The sequence below is a fragment of the Oryctolagus cuniculus genome, chromosome 18 (assembly GCF_051225735.1).
Source record: "Oryctolagus cuniculus isolate XC-2025 breed Fujian yellow rabbit chromosome 18, ASM5122573v1, whole genome shotgun sequence".
Taxonomy (NCBI): domain Eukaryota; kingdom Metazoa; phylum Chordata; class Mammalia; order Lagomorpha; family Leporidae; genus Oryctolagus; species Oryctolagus cuniculus.
In genome coordinates this window covers 11129846-11141990 of record NC_142884.1, presented here as the reverse complement: position 1 = coordinate 11141990, position 12145 = coordinate 11129846, and the positions used below count along the sequence as shown (strand labels likewise).

At 67.0% G+C, this 12145-nt stretch overlaps 1 protein-coding gene across 1 annotated transcript; it reads left to right on the top strand.

Annotated features, from left to right (window-relative positions):
• Positions 1 to 1014: 1014 nt before the first annotated feature.
• Positions 1015 to 11713, top strand: EHD2 (EH domain containing 2). The gene is made up of 6 exons (XM_051837342.3): positions 1015 to 1156; positions 2131 to 2616; positions 2869 to 2966; positions 6038 to 6450; positions 8547 to 8711; positions 10452 to 11713. The coding sequence occupies exons 2-6, from the start codon at positions 2213 to 2215 to the stop codon at positions 11001 to 11003; spliced, it is 1632 nt and encodes a 543-aa protein (XP_051693302.1). The 5' UTR covers positions 1015 to 1156; positions 2131 to 2212; the 3' UTR covers positions 11004 to 11713.
• The last annotated feature ends 432 nt before the right edge of the window (positions 11714 to 12145 follow it).

Sequence of the window (12145 nt, the reverse complement as noted above, 5' to 3'; positions counted from 1 at the left end):
AGACCCAGAAGAAGCTCTAGGCTCCTGGCTTTGGCTTACCTGGCCCCTGGGGAGTGAACCAGCAGGTGGAAGATCTTTGCCTTTGAAAAAAAATTCAATAACATTTCGAGCAATGCTGTAACAAATACCTTGAATGGACTGGTTGGCGGTGACAGATGCCCAGCAGGAAATCCACGCAGAGACAGCAGCGTCAGGGCTGGGGAAGACTGAGGAGAGGCCATTTGAGCAAAGACCCGAAGGAGTCGTGGTCCCGACAAAGGCCCATTTTACAGACGGCAAAACTGAGCTGCTTCCCTGTGCCTGTGTGCTGCGAACCCCAGCAGTGCCGGCCCCCGGGGAGGAAAAGCCAGCTCCAGGCCCAGATGATGAGACAGGATGCTTCTCGTGCACCCAGTGCAGGCAGGCATGGCGCATGACCTCTGGGCTCGGCTGTCTCACCTGTCAAATGGGTGCAATGTCGCTGAAGGGTTCTGAGGATTCAGTGAGACCCCCCCAGGCCTGAAGAGCACAGGACAGACCCCTGCACAAACACCGGCTGGGCCCCAGGCAGACCCCGCACCGTGCCCAGTGCGGAGGCCACCACGGGTTGGGGGAAGTCTCCGCGCAGGTGAGGCAGAGCAGGCAGACGGGGCAATCTGGGAGGGCTTCTCCAAGGAGGTGACGTTTGTGCGGAGGCCTGAGGGAGGGGCGGGAGGGAGCCAGGCCGCTCCCTGCGGGGTCAGCGCTCCAGGCAAAAGGACAGTGCAAGCAAAAGTCCTGAGGCCCGGGCTTGCTGGTGATTGAGGAGCGGTGAGGAGGCGGCTGCAGCCGCCTGTCGTTACTGTTATCTTCTCTGCGGCCGTTGCTGTTATTTCCACGTCGAAAAGAGGCGCGGAGGAGGTTGGGGCGGCCCAATCCCAAACCCGGACTCTGAGCCGCCTCGCCGTCCGCCAGGGGGCGCCAGAGGCCGGGCCGGGCCGGGCCGGGGGTGGGGGGGCTCCAGTCCCGCCCGCCCCGCCCCCCGCGCCTCCCTGCCCCGCGCCCTCCTCCCCGCGCCGAGCCCCACCCGGCTCAGACGGCTCCGGACGGGACCGCGAGCACAGGCCGCTCCGCGGGCGCCTCACCTTCCCCGCGGGACCCCCGCCCAGCCCGGCCCGGCCGCCAGCGCGCCCCGTCGGTGAGTGCGCCCCCCGGGCCGCAGCTCTGGCTCCCGCTGGCGCCCCCGAAGGCCCCGTGCTGCCCGCCAGCAGCCTGCAGCGGCCGCCCCCGGCCCCGCGGCCTCGCCCCCCGGCGCCTCCGCAGCCGCCCACGGACATCCCACGCGGAGGTCCGCGGACCCTGGCCGCCGGGGACCCCACCCAGGTCCCTGGCCTCGGCCCAGGCTCCTGCCCGCGGCTCCTCTGCGCCTTGCCCCGGTGCCACGATGCTGGGGACTTGGAGGCCTTTGATTTGCGCCACAGTGACTGCACGCTGCCTCCTCTTTGGTGGGGGTGCCCGCCGGGTCCGTGTCCCCCCGGGGGAGGGGGACTCCTGTCCAGCTCTCAGCCCCTCCCCCTCTGGTGCAGGCTGGCTCCTCTCTGCTCGGGCCCCGGGAGCAGCCCGCTTCTCCAAGGAACGGTGTTCCGAGACTGGGAGGTTCTTGGGGCAGCCGGGTGAATTCCCAGCCCGGGGTTTAGAGATGGAGGCGCGCGGGCGCAGGCGCGGGGTCCCGGGGCGGCGGCGGGGTGCGGGGGACAGCACTACAGGCCCTACCGTGCAACAGCGAGGGCAGGCGGAGGACGCGGCCTGGGAGCTGAGCTCGGTGCTGGCATTTTTTCAGGCACCCCTAACTTCTGAGCGAGCGCTCTGGGCATTTGGCAGCTGGCCTGTGGCTCATTTCTGGGTCCACAGCCCCCAGAGAGTGACTTCCAGGGGAAATGTGTCCAGTGATGGACAGAAGAGTCAAGATACCCAAGGTTCCCGCAGGCATCCAAGCCCCTTGTCCACCCAATCCCCGTATCTATTTATCTTTAATCTATTGCATTGATTTGAGAGGCAGAGACACACAGATCCGTCCTCTGGTTCACTCCCCACATGGCTGCACGGGCCAGGGCTGGGCCAGGCTGCTTCCTCCTCCAGGCAGTCCGCCATCAACACCCTCTCCTCTTGCAGGCACCGGTTGCCCCTGCGCCTCTCTCTCTCTCTCTCTCTCTCTCTCTCCCTCCGTGAGCCCAGTGGTCAGCGCCCAGCCGCCATGTTCAGCTGGCTGAAGCGGGGCGGGGCGCGCGGCCAGCAGCGCGAGGCCATCCGCACGGTGACGTCCTCGCTCAAGGAGCTGTACCGCACCAAGCTGCTGCCACTGGAGGAGCATTACCGCTTCGACGCCTTCCACTCGCCGGCCCTGGAGGACGCCGACTTCGACGGCAAGCCCATGGTGCTGGTGGCCGGCCAGTACAGCACGGGCAAGACCAGTTTCATCCAGTACCTGCTGGAGCAGGAGGTGCCCGGCTCGCGCGTGGGACCCGAACCCACCACCGACTGCTTCGTGGCCGTCATGCACGGCGAAGCCGAGGGCACCGTGCCCGGGAACGCCCTCGTCGTAGACCCTGACAAGCCCTTCCGGAAGCTCAACCCTTTCGGGAACACCTTTCTTAACAGGTGCGGGGCGCGCACTGTTTCTGTGCCCGGCTGCTGCTGCCCGCGCCTCCTCCCTGGCTTAGGGGTGGGGCCTGGGTTCAAATCCTGCCTCCCTTGGGCAAAGGCCTCCACCTCTCCGTGCCTCTCTTGGGTGCATCTGTGCAATGGGCACAGCCGTAGTCTCCGCCCCTCCAGAGCTAACGGTGCGCGGGAGGGCGCTGGCCCCGCCTCCCTCCCCGGCTCAGGCTCCACCCCCCTGCCCTCTGCCGCCAGGTTCATGTGTGCCCAGCTTCCCAATCAGGTCTTGGAGAGCATCAGCATCATTGACACCCCCGGCATCCTGTCGGGCGCCAAGCAGCGAGTGAGCCGGGGTGAGTGAGGCCGGCGGGGCGGGGGCCCGCCGTGGGCGTGGGCCTGGGCGCCTTGTGGGGTGCAGAGGAGAGCCAGGCAGATGGCGGGGGTCTTGGAACACCCAGAGAGAGGGCCTAGTGCAGGCAGGGAGGCCCTGGGGCCCGGGAGCTCCCTGCTGGGCGGAGTGTGCCGCAGATGGGGCTGCGCGGGGGCTGGGAGGGGGACCTGGGCGGGGGCCAAGGCCGGGCCTGGAATTTATAAACAGCTGTGCAGGGGAGGGCTGGATTCCAGCGGGGCCCGCGGCAGCCGCCCCGCCCGCCCCTGCCCGCCCCCGGACCCCCCCCAGCACCCCTCCTCCCCTCCCCCTGCGTGCCGGGAACTGGGGCAAAGGAGGCGGCCGTGTGGGGCAGAGGGGAGCGCAGCCCTGGCGGCCATCCAGCGGGCCGGCGGGCGGGCGGGCGGGCGGGCGGGTGGGAAGAAGGCGGCGGCAGCTGCCCAAGCGATCGGGGCGAGGAGCGGCTCCTGGGGGGGGCTGGGCCGGGGATAGCCGCGCCCGGGTCCCAGAGACTGGGGTCTGTATCCTTGGCCTTGACACAGAGAGAGGAGGGCCTGTTGGCGCTGCAGAATGTGTGTGTGTGTCTGCACCCATGCACAGACTTTGGTTCATTTTCTGTACCAAGATAAACTTATTGTTTAATTCCATCTGTTTTAATGATTTATTTATTTGAAAGAATTAGAGAGAGAGAGAGAGAGAGAGAGGGAGGGATCTGCCATCTGCTGGCTCACTCCCCAAATTGTCACAATGTCCAGGGCTGGGCCAGGCTGAAGCCAGGAGCCAGGAGCTCCATCCAGGTCTCCCACAGGGGTGCAGGGCCCCCAAGCACTTGGGTCATCTTCCGCTGCTTTTCCCAGGACATTAGCAGGGAACCGGGTGGGAAGTGGAGCAGCCAGGACTCGAACCGGCGCCCCTATGGGACGGTTCTCTTACCCGCGAGGCCACAGCGCCGGCCCCTTCAGTCCATCTGCCAGCAAGTTTCTGGAGCGGCCTCGCATGTGTCGGTGGATGTGTGTGTGTGTGGCCGTGTGTGTGCGCGCGTGCACGTGCACACGCGACTCCCGGATGGGGAGTGAGGGTTGTGTCTCAAGCTGCGCCTGGTACAGGAGACCGTGGCTGAGTTTATCCCTGCGTGTGCCGCTGGCTGTGCGTGGTGGGGCTCCCGCCTGGGCTCTGGGCCAAGCCGCTCCCACACGCCGCGCCCACTTTTCTCATCTGTAAAGTGGGCACAGCCGCGCCGCCCCCTGGGAAGCAAAGTGGCTCAGCCGGCGCCCCGGGACAGCGGCGGTGCTGGGTGCTGGCCGTGGCTGTCGTCCTCGGGCGAGTGCCGCGGGGCGCCTTGTCCTCTGTGCCACGTCGCCCGTTCCCACGCTGACTCAACCCCCCTCCCTCCCCGCCCCAGGAGAGTCTATCTGAACCGCAGCCAGTGCGTGTTTGTGCAGACGTTGGGGGGAGGGAGGGGGCCCAGCTGCCGTCCCTCCGTGACCTGGCCCTTTCCTCTCCCCAAACAATGCCCCCACCCCACCCTCCGAGCCCAGTGTCCCTGGAGCAGAGCTCCCCAGGAGGCTGTACGGCCCTGGGGCTCCTGCTCTGGGGGGAGATCCAGTGAGCTCCTTCTGTCCGGGAGCAGGAGAGGGCAGGTGGCTCAGTGACGGCTCTCCATACTGCCAACTCTTCGTTCCCTCCTCCAGGAAGCCCTCCCTGACCGCCCCCTCCCTCCACTGCCCCGGGCTCCCACGGGCTCCTTGATTCCCTGTGCCAGCCTCACCGCTCTAGGGGTGGGTCTGTGTCCCCAGCAGGCTGAGAGCCTGGGAGGACAGGGCTGGGCTCCCTTTGCCTCCTCCACAGAGCCAGCAGCTGGAGAGAAGGTTCTGGAACCATTCCCCACGCCTGGTTCACTGCCCTTCGGCCACGGTGAGGCAGAGGGTCCAGGGCTGGGCGTGGTTTTCGGTTCGCCTATGCCCCTGCTCCTTTGTACAATTTCACTCTCCCTGACGTCCAGAGAGGTCAACACCTGCCCAAGGTCACACAGCTGGAGGGGGGCAGACCAGGGTTTCACACCCAGGTCTCCTGGCCACGCCCCCTACCCACGCCAGCCTGGCATCCTGATGAAAGGATGTGTGATCAAGCCAGGGCGACGGTGGCTGAATGAATGAATGAATGAGGAATGAGTGAATGAGGAAGGGATGAGGGAGCCCCGGCCAGGCGCCTTGGCTCTGAGTCCCCTGTGGTCTCCCCAGGGCCCGGACAGGGGGACGGGGCCTCCAGTGTGAGCTTCTCAGTGTCTCTCTCTCTTTTTTTAAATAAGATATTTATGTGAAAAAGTTACAGAGGGGGAGAGATTTTCCATCCACTGATTCACTCCCCAGATGGCTGCAATGGCCCGAGCTGGGCCAGGCAGAAGCCAGGAGCAGACGCTCCATCCGGGTCTCCCACGTGGGTGCGGGGGCCCAGCCACTGGGGCCGTCCTCTGCTGCTTTTTCCCAGGCGTGTTAGCAGGGAGCTGGAGCAGAAGCGGAGCAGCCGGGACTCGAACCGGTGCCCCTAGGGGATGCTGGCATCGCAGGTGGCGGCCTGACCCGCTGTGCCACGCCAGCCCCTCAGTGTCTATTGTCGAATAGATTACACATATTGACATCTGTGAGGGCGAGGGCACGGCTATGGCCTTGGCGAGCGCCACTCGCTGGCCATGGCGGGGTCCGACAGGCCCCGGGGAGTGGCGGGGGGGGGGGGACAGAGGCCAGGGGCCCCGCAGTAGCATGGGGCTCTCTTAGCAAACACTTCCGGGTGTCCTGCATCCAGACCAGGGCCCACACTAAGCTTCTGATGAGCGGATGAGAAAGCGACCAGGAAATTCTGGGGGCTGGCAAGCCAGAGCTGTGGGCTATGCCCCGGGGAGGGTGGGGGCTCCCAGACAGGGATCTGTACCGTTGAGAACCCGGGCAACCGTACAGCCCGCGCTCCGGGTCTACCAAGGAAGGCACGCGCCCCACTGCCTGCCGGTCTGACCCGTGCCCCTGCCCTCCGCCGCCCCAGGCTACGACTTCCCGGCCGTCCTGCGCTGGTTCGCCGAGCGCGTGGACCTCATCATCCTGCTTTTCGACGCCCACAAGCTGGAGATCTCGGACGAGTTCTCGGAGGCCATTGGCGCCCTGCGCGGCCACGAGGACAAGATCCGCGTGGTGCTCAACAAGGCCGACATGGTGGAGACGCAGCAGCTGATGCGCGTGTACGGCGCGCTCATGTGGGCGCTGGGCAAGGTGGTGGGCACGCCCGAGGTGCTGCGCGTCTACATCGGCTCCTTCTGGGCGCAGCCGCTGCTCGTGCCCGACAACCGGCGCCTCTTCGAGCTGGAGGAGCAGGACCTGTTCCGCGACATCCAGGGCCTGCCGCGCCACGCCGCGCTGCGCAAGCTCAACGACCTGGTGAAGCGGGCACGGCTGGTGCGGGTGAGCGCGGGGCCCCTGCGGTTGGCGCGCGCGCGGGGGGGGGGGAGCGTGCGCGCGCCTGGGCGGGTGCAGGACCGTGCACCTCCCAGGGCCCCTCCCGCCCCATCCCTGCTGGTCTCACCAGGGTGCCCCCCTCCCCAGGCATCTCCTCCACCTTTTGCTTCTTTCCCATCATTCACTGCACTTCCCGCCGGCCACCTCCATCCTACCCCAGGGCCTTTGCACCTCCCGGAAACCTGCTCGGCTTCCTCACCTCCTGCAAGTCTCTCCCCACGCACGCACGGTCCTCACCTCTCTAGCCCCTCCTCCCCACCCGGCGGGTCCTGCCTGCTCCCCGCCCCTGCCCGTCTTTCTCCCCGGCCTCATCCTATTCTCAAGACAACCGGGCTTCTTTCTGCTGAGGCTTCTGCCTCCCGGACTCGGGCCACTTGGAATTCCTCACGGATGTGGTCCCCGCGCCTGGAGAGCAATCGGCTCTCAGTAAATATTTGGGGAACGAATGCCATGGAACAAACCCCCCCAACCTAACAAAATCCCCTCTGTGCCTGGCCGCCCGCTGGGCGGTGCCGGGACATAGCATTGACCAAAGCGGGCCTGGCGCTCTCCTGCTGGGCTCCTGGTCCCAGGGCCCAGTCCCTGCCCTGGGGAGGTGGAGACCCCCGTCCCCATGCATGGTCAGGGCTGGGGCTGGGTAGTCCAGGGGGAGTCAGGGAGGGCTTCCTGGGGGAGAGAGTATCTGAGGTTGCCCGTCGGTGTGGAACCAGCATAGACAGTGCAAGTAATGTCGGGGAGGTGGGTGGGGGCTGGGACGCCCAGGGTCTTGTGGGCAGCGCTGTCCCCAGGGCACTGGGGAGTGAGGTTAAGGCAGGGCTAGAGTCCAGCTGCCTGCCTGGAGGCGGTGCCCAGGAGAGTGGGACTGGGGGCTAGAGAGCAGGCAGCGAGGGGGCGCGGAGGAGGCGTCCAGGGTGGAGGTGGGCCAGGAAGCGGGCAGGCGGGGAGGCCAGGAAGGCTCCAGGGCTGGAGGAGCCCCAGGTGCTGGCTTCGGGAGCAGCCAAGAGGGGGTGAGTCAGAGCCCCACCCCACCCCCACCCCAGGAATCCTCCTCGGGAGCGGCCGAATCCACCTTGCCCTGCCGGGCCTTCCCCGCCGCCCCCCGCCCCGGGCGCGCCTTCGCCCCCGCTAGGGGAAGCAGAGGCGGGAGCCAGGGCTCAGAGCCGACCCGGACACCTGGTGCCCCGCAGCCCGGGCGGGAGGCGGCTCCGGAAAGGCGGACAAACCCCGGAGTCCCGGCCCCGCGGCTCCGCCCGCCCGCCTACTTATCTCTTCCTGGCACCTTCCCCTGCTTCCTCTCTGGAAAAGCCATCAGCGCCCAGGCCTCGCCTGCTCTTCGGGGGTCCCCAGCTGGTCACGCCCCCCTCGCCCCCATTGGTCCGCCTCTCAGGCCCCGCCCGCCAACAGGACCCCACCCCTGCCGCGGTTGGCCCGTCAAATCCATAGGCCACGCCCTCCCCCTCCTGCACGTTCCTGGGGCTTCCCCAGGGGCCACTTGGGACACACTCCTCAAGCGAGGTCCGCCCTGGCCGGCTCTCCCGACACGCCCCACGCCCACCCTCACGTGGGATTCTGCCACGTTGGGTCCAGTCACTCTGCCCGCGTCCCCTCGTGCGCCCACCCCCAGAGGCAAGGCCTCTCTGGACTCTAGGACACCCCCCCCCGCGCCGCTCCTGCCTCAGTTTCCCCGCCTGTGCCGCATCCGGTGAGGCTGGGACTCCTCCCTCCCCCGGCCCTGCCCCTCTGTTGAAGTGGCCGCTGCTGGAAGGGGCGGTTCTCTGGGGGAAGCCGGCCTAAGGCCAGGACAGTGGGGACCGGGGACCGGGAAGTGGGGGCCATGCAGGCCGCTGGCCTGGGCCTGCAGGTGGGGCCAGGCTGAGGGTGCACAGCTTTGCCGGCGCGGCCCAAATCCCACTTGGGGGTCAGCAGCGGGGAGGCCAGGCTTGGGGAGGCCTCTCCGCCTGCACCCACCTGGAGTTCGCTCCCAGTGCACCGCAGGGCCAAGGGACCCAGCCCCGGGCTCAGGCGCCGCCTTGCTCGCGCAGGTGCACGCCTACATCATCAGCTACCTGAAGAAGGAGATGCCGTCGGTATTTGGGAAGGAGAACAAGAAGAAGCAGCTCATCATGAAGCTGCCGGTGATTTTCGCCAAGATCCAGCTGGAGCACCACATCTCCCCCGGCGACTTCCCCGACTGCCAGAAGATGCAGGTGGGGGCGCCCGGCGGGCGGGCCAGGAAAGCACCTTCCTCACCCGGCGTCCTGCATTAGCGTAAGGAAGCAGAGCTAGCTCAGGGCCACAGAGGGCTAATGAGGATAGCAGCTCCTTTGGGTTCCCCTGGGTGGATTGGATGCTTTCTAGAGAGCGTCAGGGGCCTGGCCTCCACGCCTGAGATGCCTCGTGGCACAAAATGGCCATGGAAGCTCTGGCCAGTGTCTGCATTCCAGTCGACCAGAATGGAGGGAGGGTAGGAGGAGGGTACAAGAGCCTCTCTCTTAAAGAATTATTTTATTTGAAAGGCAGAAACGCACACAGAGAGACGGAGGCAGAGACTTTCCATATGCTGTTTCACTCCCCACATGGCTGCAACAGCCAGGCTGGACTAGGGCCGACACCAGGAGCCCAGAATTCATCGGGGTCTCCCATATTGGCAACTAGGACCCCACCGAGTTATCTGAGCCGACACCTGCTGCACGTCGGGAGTGCACGTGGGCAGGAAGCTGGTCTCAGACGCGGAGCTGGGTCTTGGACCCGGGCACCTGCTACAGGACGTAGGTGCCCCAGGCGGTACCTTAGCTGATGCACCCAACGCCTAGAGTTACACCTTGCAGAGCAGTGCTGTCCATCCACCGCCTAAGGACATGGAAATGTTCCGATACGGTAGCCACAGGCCACGCTAAAACTTACATTTTATTTCCATTTTAACTAATTTCATAAACACAGGGAACTAGTGGCTACCACATTGAACAGGATGATTCCAGAAATAGCGAGTGCACCAGTGTGCCAGCATCCAATTGGCTGGGCTTAGTCATGTGGCCATGGGTGTGTGCCCACCTGATTGACTGCATTTGGTCACATGGCTGTGGAGGTATAAAGGAAGCTGGGAAGTGTAGTCTTCCTTCTGGGTGGCCAGGCCCCCTGATAATCAGGGAATCCAGTATTGAGAGAGGGACAAGTGGATAGTGGGGGACCACAGGGAGGCTCCTGGTATGTTTAGGACTAGAATTTTCAGTGCTGTATCTGGGTGGGGTGGCTTGGGGCAGAAGTGACCAAATGAATGTGGGGACGGGGACCGGCCCCTGGGCTGACCTCTGCTCTGGGGCCCGGGACTCCCGGGGCTGGTGGTGGTGGAGCCCATGTCGCCTTGGCCACTTCCTGGCTCTGTGAACGTGGGCAAGCCAGACCCTTCTCAAGCCTGTTTTCTCGGCTGGAAAATGGGCATCGTGCACCCGCCGTCATGGGTGCTGAGTCACCCCCCACGCCCCAGAACCTCACCGGGCGCCGGGCTCTCTCCCGGGGGCCAGATCATGCTGGGGTGTGGGACTGTGCCGGGCTCCGTGGAGGCCAGGCAGCAGCCCTGGACTGTAGCCCCTGGGCTCCCTGGCCCTGGAACCTTCCCCGCCCCAGCCTGCCCGGGCCAGCCCTGTCCCATCTTGCTCTGGAATTTACCGCGATGCCGAGAGAGAAATGTCCCAGTGTTTGCACAGCCTCTCCCTGAGCAGGAGACTTACCCGTTGCCTGGGTGGGGGGCCGGGTCTAGAGCCAGCGGGTGTGGTTTCTGGTGGTGCTGGACCCACCCCAGCCCTGGTGGAGTCCTGCCCTCTAAGCTGACCACCAGAGGGTGGCACCGGGCTGTTCGCCGCTGGGATGCTGGGACGCGTCGGCCCCTGAGCCTGACCCTGCAGCCCTGACTCCTTCAAGTCTCCCCCCAACCCCCCCCCCCCCCGCAGGAGCTGCTGATGGTGCACGACTTCACCAAGTTCCACTCGCTGAAGCCGAAGCTGCTGGAGGCGCTGGACGAGATGCTGACCCACGACATCGCCAAGCTCATGCCGCTGCTGCGCCAGGAGGAGCTGGAGAGCACCGACGTGGGCGTGCAGGGCGGCGCCTTCGAGGGCACCCACATGGGCCCGTTCGTGGAGCGCGGCCCCGACGAGGCCCTGGACGACGGGCAGGAGGGCTCGGACGACGAGGCCGAGTGGGTGGTGACCAAGGACAAGTCCAAGTACGACGAGATCTTCTACAACCTGGCGCCGGCCGACGGCAAGCTGAGCGGCTCCAAGGCCAAGAGCTGGATGGTGGGCACCAAGCTCCCCAACTCGGTGCTGGGGCGCATCTGGAAGCTGAGCGACGTGGACCGCGACGGCATGCTGGACGACGAGGAGTTCGCCCTGGCCAGCCACCTCATCGAGGCCAAGCTCGAGGGCCACGGGCTGCCGGCCAACCTGCCGCGCCGCCTCGTGCCCCCGTCCAAGCGGCGCCACAAGGGCTCGGCCGAGTGAGCGCCGCCGCCGCCGGACACCGCGCGGGGCCCCCACGCAGGCACAACTCACGGACGCTCACCCGCAGGCTCCCGGCCGCACCGCGGCCACTCACGTATTTATTATGGCCCACTCGCCTGCGCTCCGCACGCAGACGCACCTGTTCCGAGCAGGCCCCGCCCCGCCCTCCTCCGGCCACGCCCACCGCTCATGCCCCGCCCTTATCCGGCCAAGCCCACCACAATGCCCCGCCTTCCTCCGGCCACGCCCCTGCTCGTGCCCCGCCCCTCTCATCGCCCCGCCCACCACGGCACAGCAGAGACCGCCTACGCCATCCAGCCCCGCGCTGGGGGAACACCCCAAGTTCGAATCCCGTGGCAGGCAGGGGAAGCCCTGTCCTCCCTCAGTCGTCCAAGGTCAAGGGCAGCCCCCAAAAGACGGGAGGGCCCCTGGGGGGTTTCCCTCAGCCCCCAGCTCCGGGGCCGCCGTGGGGTTGGGGGCGGGGGTCCTTGGTGCTACAGCCTCCATCCTCGCTCAGGGGACTCCCGGCCCCGCGCGCGCCTTCCCCACTGACGGTGGCGGGGACCCCAGGAAGACGCCAACAGGAGGAGACGACGCCCACGCCCACCACCGACCCCAGCCCTGCCCGGGACGGGGGAGGGGCCGGTGCTCGGAACCGCAACACCCCCACCCCACCCCCGCAGCCAATAAAGCCAAGCTTGCCCCCCGGAGTCGCGCTCGGGCTGTCTTCGGGGTCGGGGACGCCCCCGCCCCCGGGAGGGGTGCGGGGCGGGTGGAGCCCGCGGCGCGGCGCGGCCCTGGTGACTCAGGCCCGGGCCCGGGGCCAGGCCGGCACATATTTTCCGAGGAAAAGTGACTCGGCGGCCCTCCCCGCGGGACGCCCCTCCCGCCGCGGGGGCCTGGGAACCGAGCCCCGGGACGTGCGGCTGCGCGTGCGAGCCCGGGCCCGCCCGCCGGTCCCGCGGCGCCCCCTGGCGGGCACTCGGGGAGCCGCGGTCCCCCAGGTGCGGTGGCCGCCGGTGCTCTCGGGCCCGCAGCAGCCGGGCCAGGCGCCCAGGGCTCCTGCCTCCCAGTGTGTGAACGGCGAGTGCGCGCGGACTCTCAGAGGCGGGAACACCAGGGTCACCCCCGCGCCACACCGA

Bases quoted from the DNA above. Each gene is read 5' to 3' on its own strand.
- EHD2 (XM_051837342.3), top strand. From the start codon at position 2,213: ATGTTCAGCTGGCTGAAGCGGGGCGGGGCGCGCGGCCAGCAGCGCGAG. The intron at 2,617-2,868 runs GTGCGGGGCGCG...CTCTGCCGCCAG, and splicing joins GGGAACACCTTTCTTAACAG to GTTCATGTGTGCCCAGCTTC. The intron at 6,451-8,546 runs GTGAGCGCGGGG...TTGCTCGCGCAG, and splicing joins AGCGGGCACGGCTGGTGCGG to GTGCACGCCTACATCATCAG.